We start from the raw sequence: 8962 nt of genomic DNA, 5'->3' as shown, positions 1-8962 counted from the left end.
TAAAATTATTTTTATGGGTGCATAGTAGAGATATATATATATATATATATACATGATATCACAATAAATAACAAAAAGGACAAACTAGAAGAATTAATGAATTAATTTACACTTATTACTAGAATTCAATATCTAGAGTACTTTAAAAATATCACGGACAGCTCTTGAAAATAGTTTAACTAAACTAAATTGTTGAACTAATTGTTGAATAAAATTGTTGATCTAGAGTAGTTGAATTAAATGGAAATCAAAGTGATTTCGCTCCAACAAAGCAGCGGGCGACGGTTGAAAAAAATAAGTTAATATATTGTTTAAAACTACTTAAGGTGTTAGGATTGTAGTACGGGTTGAGGGATTTTATTTTATATTTAATATCCGTCGTTGAACAGCCGACCCAATTTTCGGGTTTACGACTACTAATGTGCAACTCCGTGGCCTTGATATTTCGAATCAATCCAGAAGACAAAGAAACTCCCGGATCAGTACCCCCAGTGGTATTGATTTGTTATGGGGACATGGAGGACTTTGAGACTCGACAGATTTAACGCGCATGAGTTACCCTTTACTACACGGGGAGTCTTCGGCTGGTGGGGATCGAACAAACGAACTCTTGGACATGGGCCCAGTGCCCTACCAACCAGGCTATTCCGGCAATATTTAAGTTCAGTATGTGTTGTTTATTCGACTTAATTACCTTAAAAGTTAATGCGTTGTACAATATAATTTTTAGAAATCGCCAATTGAAATTTTTCAGAGATTTCTGTTATGTTCTTAATTAACTTTTCTCTTCCCGGGTATTTCTCTTCTGAGTAATTTTCTGCACAAGAGTGAATATTGATTAAACATTATAATAAGTATGCATTATGTTTTTTTTGTTTACTATTTTCTTAATTAATAAGTTTTTGGAATTATTACTTCTTAGCAACTATGCAACAGATATTAGGTAGTTTTATATTACGTAAGAATTTTATTTTTTTTATAATTAAAAAAAAGCTCTGATCATTATTAATTTAAGCAATAAAAAATAATGAATAATTATTAAAAACTATTTTTTGATTTAGAAATACCACAACCATTTCTGGTACCAGACTAAAGAATTTGATTCCACTGGAGATAGATATATTTATTTAGCCAAAACAAATTTTTGTGTGTCATCTAGTAATTTTAATTAATGTTTAGAGTTCATTAGTTGGCGCATTTTGTGTGTGGTTTTTGGAATTGTAGATTCTCAAGCAATTTAAATTCAAATTTAGCTCTTAAAAATCTGAAGATTAAATTGAAGAATATTACGAGTTTTCGTTTTTTTTTTTTTTTTTTTTTTGACGACTCTAAGTTTTTGTTACACATGGGTGTAGCTTTATAAGTATGTTAAATTTAATACCAAATTGTTAAATTTAATAATGAAACTTATTTAAACATTTGAACTACAGGTAAGAAGATAGGTACTTTATTTATGTCACACTAGAACTAGACTATTGGGCTATTGGTGACGGTCCGGGAAACATCTCTGAGGATGATCCGAAGACATACCATCGAATTTTGATCCTTTGCAGGAGGAATGGCTCCCCTGCTCTGGTGGCCCGAAGACCTGCGCTCGAAGTCGAGCACCTTACGGTACACAGTTTAACAAGGATCAAAACCGCACACCCTCGGCGCCTACTCAACCTTACTGTCACTCACTAGCTTACTGACAGTAGCCAGTGATGCTTGACTTGCTCACTGCGGGACTCTAAACTACAAAATCTTAAGTTAAATCTCTAAAAGGTGAATCACTGATAGCGATAATTGAATCTTGTATATTCGTCAGAAACGATCAGATTATTAATATTTATCTTTAAATGAAATGCAAAAAAAAAAAAAAAAAAAAAAATTAAAAAANAAAAAAAAAAAAAAAAGAAATTTACATTTTCAAACGGCAATTTTAATGACTAAGTTTTCTATGACATTTTGTTTTAATAAATTGCTGAATCAATCACATAATTAATTTAAAATATTTAAACCATTAATTAGAAAACTGAAAAAAAAATGATTTTGTTTTATAACATAATTGAATCACAATTTTCAATAAGTAACTTGTAATATACCTAAATATTGATTTAGGTACTGGTAAGTAATAATAATTTTGATTATAAAATATTGATTTAGGTACTTCTCCAATTCTTAAATAGTTGCAAAACACCTGTTACTTGGCATGTGTTGTCTATCTCTAATATAATAAAAGAAATGCATTATATTCTCTGTATAATGTTGACGTGTGATTTTTCACCTTAAATAATAATCCATTTGTTTTTCACGTGAGATGTGTGTGTTTAAACACCTTTTAAGACCCATGAAAAGTAAATAATATTCAATTTTTGACGCAACTATTTTTCTTAACTCGAATAAATAATATCAGCTATATAAGGACTTCAATAATGTTTCTTCAACACATACAAAATGGGTGAAATACGCATTATCACGCAGGCTGTGTTATTCACTTCGCTGTTGCTCTTTGTCGGCGTATCTGCCGACATTGAGGTGACTGAGTCAGAAAAGGAGGTAATAATTGAAAAAACGTCTGCTACGACTGAGTTTCTGGCAGAACTCACCCCCTTTGGACTATACTTTCTAAAAGTTACGGTGGTGAAGCAAGTATACGAAAAGATTTTCGTAGTCCAACTCTCGATCAAAGATGTTCCTGATGTCTATTATAACAACGCATTGAATTTTGGAAAAGAAACTGGAGCTGAAAATCCTGAAAAATTAGCTGAAGATATAGCAAATGCAGCGAAGAAAGCCTACCAGGAGAATATGTCCGCTCTGGACTACTTCCGTACTATTTCTGATGCTTTTGAGCAGAGTGCGAAACAAAAGGGTCTTCTAAATGATGACAATGCGCAGGACTTGATCGATGATTATACCAATCAATTACAGAAGGCTGAGGAATCAGAGGACTATTCGAATCCTAAGGCCCCAGTGCGTGCTTTAGCGAAAGGATCCGCTAATTTCTTAAAATCGCAAGGAATAGATTCACCTAAAGATATTGGATCTGTTGGAAGAAATTTCGCTAACAAACTCAGACAACGTGCAGGTAATTTTTTACATTGTTAAAAATTCAGAGTCACGTTCCACCAAAAATTAGCATTCATTTGTTGCATGAAATGGGGCCCAATTTTATTATATTTTGGTATGTTTACTTGCTCCAACTATCAGTAGGAGGTTCCACCAAAAGTAGGAGTTTTGAACAAAACACTTATTTTCACTCTTTCCTTTTTTTTCTTTCATAAAAGCATCGAAAGGTTGCATAATTACTAGGTATTTTTAAGGCGCTCAAATGCTGGCCAAGGATGCTATTTACTATAACAAAACTATTATGCCTCTAACGATTTTATACCGTCAACCAAATTTGAAAAAGGCAACATAAAATAACTGAACTTAAATTAATGCACATAAAATATTTATTTACTTAAATAATTCGATACTTGAAACAGGATGCATGAGTCTCCCCGATACACCGAGATCGAGTTGTAAAGAAAGCATGGCGTCGTAAACAAATATCGTTCAGTTTACAGTCAAAGTCGACGTTCTATGACTTTTACACAATTTGGTGCAGATAGTTGCACCATGGAAATATTTCTCAATCATACTACAAAATTTATGGTGTAACTGAAATAAAGTGATCATTCATTCAACTGTACTTCGAGCTAATGAGAAATTTTGCACCAAATAATGGTTAAAGATTTACCGAGTTTTTTTGCAGTGTAAGACGATATTTTTGCTTTCAATAATTTCGTGAATGGAGCTTCAAAAGTTTTTTTTAAAATCTCTATTTTTCTTTTGCGGATAATTAAGATAATATGAATATCAAGCTGGCTCGTTGAAGGCAACTTTTAATAGATCCATGATTCCAGTTAAAACATAGTGACATAGTGATAGGCATGATTTCAGTTAAAACATAGTGAATATCATTGTTAATCAATATGTTACGGATAAAGTAATAAATCCGGTTACCATTGAAACTAACCGGTCAAAGTTAATAATAACCACTTCTTTTGGTCTAAGCGAGAGATAAAAGGGGGAAATTTTCGTATCGTGATCTGTGGCGGAATAATCTCCAAGTCTTGGCATCTTCCGGGCAGCTGCCTACGACAGACTAAATAAAATCACAGAAAGGGACCAACTCGAAGGGCCATCCCAGCGCAAATTAATGTTATGTTTTTATTTTTCCTGTTTGAAATCAATTTGGCGCCTTGGCAATTGTAGTTGGTGTGGCAGATCACGTTATGGAAACATCCCCAATGAAAATGCGAAGGAATGACATTGACTAAACTTCTTTAGTTATCATTAGTAATAACCGGTTACTGTGATAAATTCTCTTAAATTATTCCCTTTTACCGGCTTATTAATTCTTATTAATATTGAGCGGTTAATATTAATAATAACTGACTATTCACATTTACAGTAACATATACATCCATTTTTCTTGTTTGGAAATCGAATAAGCTCGGGAATTTCTCGATCTAAACTGGCAGTACTATAGTTCTCTATAACAATTCATTTTGTTAGGTTATCTTATGTTACAATTTCAATAGTGTTAAATATTTATAGGTATTCATCACTACTTCTTGGGTTCCAAAATGATATTAAAGGGAACTGTCAGAGTTTATCACAGCTATTTAAGAGTAAAAGGAGAAGAAAAAAAAACTCAGAGAGAGAAAAGGAAACAGATTATAGGGAATCATCATTAAGCATAATTTCATTAAAAATGTTTTTTACATAAAGCCATTACTGCAATTAAATAAGCTGAAATGTACAGTTTATTATCATTAATAATACCCTGAATATACTGTAATAAAATAATGGCGATATTTAAAAAAAGCAACTACAAAACTAACTCAAACCATACAAAATACAGACTCTAGGTCAGTGAAAAGAAGTAAATAAATATATAAAAATTAATAAAAGCTCGGAACCTTCTGAGAGACAATATTAGAAACTGTAATGGACTACTAACCACTATCTATTGTTGTTTAAAAATTGAAATAAAGCGTTCCAAATTGATATCGCGTGAATATGGCCTGCTGGAATCGGAAAGGCTAGTCGCATATATGATACCCTGGACTAAGATTTGAGAATCCCGTCATCACGTATATGCGATAACAACTCTAATTGGGATTCGAAGTTACTGATTGAGATGAAAATGTCTTTAATTGAAACAACATTTAACAATACTCAAAGCAAAACTAAACAGTGAATATAGTACTTCGTATGCGGATGAATAGAACTTGACGACTTATTCAAAGTAAAAAATTTATTTTTTATTGGTTTATTACCTGATAATTACTTTAAAACAGGCAAAAGAAATTTTATATATTATTTTATAACCCAGAAACTATTTGTAAGGAAAAAAATTGTCAATTTGTTGAGTTATACACAGAGCAGTTTCCTTGTAGGTTCTTTGTTGCTAAGACAACTAAGAAGTTTGATTATTAGGGAGATTTTGCGCTTTTACTTTAGCTTCCGTATGCTTCCTTACTTAAGGTTAGAAGCAATTGCACATGCTCTCGTTCATTTAAGATGCTATGTATATTTTCGTTATGTTGGTGAGTTTAACGCTACAAAGACAAAGCTACAAGCACACTACTTATAGCTGTTAAATATTGTTTTCTGTTTAAGCTTACCTTAGAACTTAAAACATAGACATGGAATTCGAGTTTGAAGAAATATATTGACGAAATTTAGAAATGAATCATTTTATATTATAGCAATTGGTTGAACGAAGAGATCGCTTACATTCATTGTAAATGTTTGTTTTGATTTTTAAGTCAAAGTTAAAACGATATTCCACTACATTCGAGTTTTTAACATTGGGATTTTTGGCGAAATCTCTAATTTTGTTTTACGAAAGTTTATTATTTTTTCACGGGCGCATGCGCATTTCACCAGAATTGATGCATGCGCAATTACTTGAAATCTTACGCATGGGAGCTAAAGTAAATATGCGAAATCTCCCAAATGTTTTAAATTTTTTTCCTCAATGCTCCAGTGCTCAATTGTTATACTAATTTTATCATTAATTTTAGGTGATGATGCTCACAGTGCTGCTGGATTAATCAGTGGAAGAATCGAAATTAGTTACCTGCTCACATTTATGATAATATTAAAATGTATAGTTTTTCAAAAGTTTTAAATGTTTGAATTTTTGAAGATGTAAATTCAAATAAATAAATTTGAAACAGAATGTGCTTCTATATATTGAACATAAACTAATCTTTTACAAATAAGAATTTTCAATTTTAAAAATTTGGTACTCACGTATTATTCCGTCGGCTATTTTCTCGCAGCGTCAAGGCGAATTCTAAATTTCTTCTAAAACATTTATTGATTATAAAGAAATAGACAAAAAAGAAACATAACTTTACGCTTGCAAAAAGGAGAAAATATTTAAATTTGAACCACGTTCAAATTTATTCGTCAAATAGATAAAATAATGAAAAATTTTCAGAAGATAAGTAGATTTTCTTATTGTCTTATGTGAATGAATTTGCCAATTTTTTCACAATACTGAAGTATTGATGCGTGGTAATCCAACTTTGGCGCTAACGCAATGATTTGATAGTTTTTGAATTTGGTGAAAATGGTCGATGGGGTTTTTTCGTAAGAACCAAATATTTTTATACAACTAACGCAGGAATAAAATGTGTACTTTTTTATTTTAAATTTGTTTAGTTTTACTGGAGGATTTTAAAGTACAATAAGAGCATACCTTTTAAATTTAAAATTAAAAATTTCGATTTTCGAATGCATTTCTTTAATAACGCAGATTTAGGTGGCAAGAAAAAACAAAGAAACTGCTTCTGAAAAAATGTATGATATTAAACAGAAATACAATTTATTTTTACAGATTGAAAAGTTTTGAAATATGTATGACTATTCTAAATTCTTTTTTTTTTTCACATACTTTTTTTAAAAAACAAATAAAGTTTGAAATTATTTTTATATTTAGAAGTGGCCTTTAGTGATTCGAACTCAAAAGAGAATTCAAAAATATTCAAAACAATCTAAAGTTTGAGTTAACAAATGAATTGATTAAAAAAAATCTGACTTGTGTTTCACTACAGCTAATTTTTTCATTAACTTTATACTGTATAGTTACTAAAAAATAGACTAACTTAGAGTATTACTTAATTTTTAAGATTATTAACGATTTGGTAAAGATTATAAGCAATAAGCACCTCTATATAAGAAAGGCTAAAGGCCAAATAATGATAAGTTACATCTACTTTGCACTAGAATCAAGAAGTGTTTAGAATTAAGGTTACGTAGAGTAACGTAGAACTAAGAATAACAGTGTTTTTCAAATTATACTNATTCTTAACTATTTCCTTTTACCCAGCAACTAGCTCTAGCTCTCAATTCGATCCTATTGATACCTTTATTCAACTGTAGTATCTAGTAAGTAAAAATGAGTTCGTGATGTTACAAACATTTCGTTAATATAAGGGTCTGTTGGCCTGAACGGTACAACACCAAGCACGATCAATATTGTTTTAATTTGTTTTCATGTTAAATTGTTGAACGATATGTAAAATTATAAGGGTCTATTGACCTTTTTTCTGATGTGTTTCAATGTTTTCGAGGCTTGTTGCCATCGCTGTTACTGTAAAATTTTTAACCTTTTATTTCTATATAATTGCTGTCAAATTAAAAATTGTGGTTCCACTGCATTCGGCGAATGGGCCTATAGGCCTAGGCCGCTGTAAAATTTCCATAAACGTACTTAAGGTTTTTCGAAAATTCTAAACATGTTTCAAAATGCAATTTTACTTCAAGTTTTGATTCGATTTATATTATTTATAGTTTATTGATTGCTATTTATCTAAGTTTTGAAAATGAAATAGTCAAAATATAAAACATGATATGAAATTAAAGCCGGCATAAATCTATCCGTTATTCATCGCGGGATTTTAACGTATGGAATCTGGAGGTAAATACATTAATCATATAACAAAAATATTAAGAATAAGTTTTTGATTCTTCTTTTTCGCTAATAATTCTTCTTCGCTTTTTCGCAGTTTGAAGTTTTAGTATCAAATTTAAAAAAAATATCTATGATTCGTATTTTTTTTGTTGATATTTTTGTGAGGTAGGGGAAAATATTTTTTTATAATAAAAGCTTTTTTTCTTTTGTGTGAAATAAAGCATACTCGGTTATCATTGAAAAAGTGGATAACATTACCGTCTTGTTTTTCTCTAATCAAAATTAAGAAAAATCGCAAGAATGTAAAGAAAACATCTTCTCTAACAAAAAAAAATTGTTTTAAATAGTTAGGGAGATCCTGCCACCTAAAAATGACTAAAATTATTTACATGAAATTGAATGAATTTAAAACTTAAAGTTTTTAACGAGTTTTTTTTTAAGGAAAATTAAAATGGCTTCTTCCCTTTTTAAACTAATTTATTAATAATCAAGATTTTTTTATTTTGAAATACCATATAAAGTAAAACCTTCTTTAGAATTTTTGAATAAGAAAGTAATATCCTCATGAGAAAAAATGCGTTATCCAAGCAATTTTACAAGTAACAAAGTCGTTTTACTTGAGTGATACAGTAATATGTTTTACTTACAGTGGCTCAATAATCAATGGTAATTATATTATTAAAAAAAAATCAATTGAGGATGCAGAAAAAAAATTTGCTACTAGTCGCCTGTGGAAACCAGGTGGTTTGTATTCACGAACTCACCGCTTCGCGTGTACACATTCCTCTTCTGTCTTGGTAAATACGTGTTATATAGAATTACTGTCATTTTTTTCTTGGTAAATACGAGTTATATAAAATTCCTGACATTCTTCTCTTAGTACCTACGTGTTGCATAGAATTTCGGGCACTTTTTTTCTTGGTAAATATGCGCTATATAGAAATCCTGACATTTTTTTTCTTGGTAAATACGTTGTTATATAGAATTCCTGACACTTTTTTC

General features: G+C 30.5%; 1 protein-coding gene across 2 annotated transcripts in view; it reads left to right on the top strand.

Moving 5' to 3' along the window:
• Positions 1-6220, top strand: part of LOC107443519 (uncharacterized) — an 11524-nt gene extending 5304 nt beyond the window's left edge. Inside the window, exons 1-2 of one of the 2 annotated variants that reach the window (XM_016057430.3) lie at positions 2417-3070; positions 6063-6220. In XM_016057430.3, the coding sequence (XP_015912916.2) occupies positions 2437-3070; positions 6063-6169 (741 nt within the window). In that variant the 5' untranslated portion in view covers positions 2417-2436 and the 3' untranslated portion in view covers positions 6170-6220. Of the gene's footprint in view, positions 1-2416; positions 3071-6062 lie in introns of those variants that run through there. The other variant, XM_016057431.3, reaches the window with a different exon arrangement.
• Positions 6221-8962: the final 2742 nt, after the last annotated feature.

The sequence above is a fragment of the Parasteatoda tepidariorum genome, chromosome 2 (genome assembly GCF_043381705.1).
Source record: "Parasteatoda tepidariorum isolate YZ-2023 chromosome 2, CAS_Ptep_4.0, whole genome shotgun sequence".
NCBI lineage: Eukaryota > Metazoa > Arthropoda > Arachnida > Araneae > Theridiidae > Parasteatoda > Parasteatoda tepidariorum.
Note: the sequence above shows the minus strand (reverse complement) of the source record. Positions and strands in the feature narration are given on the sequence as shown.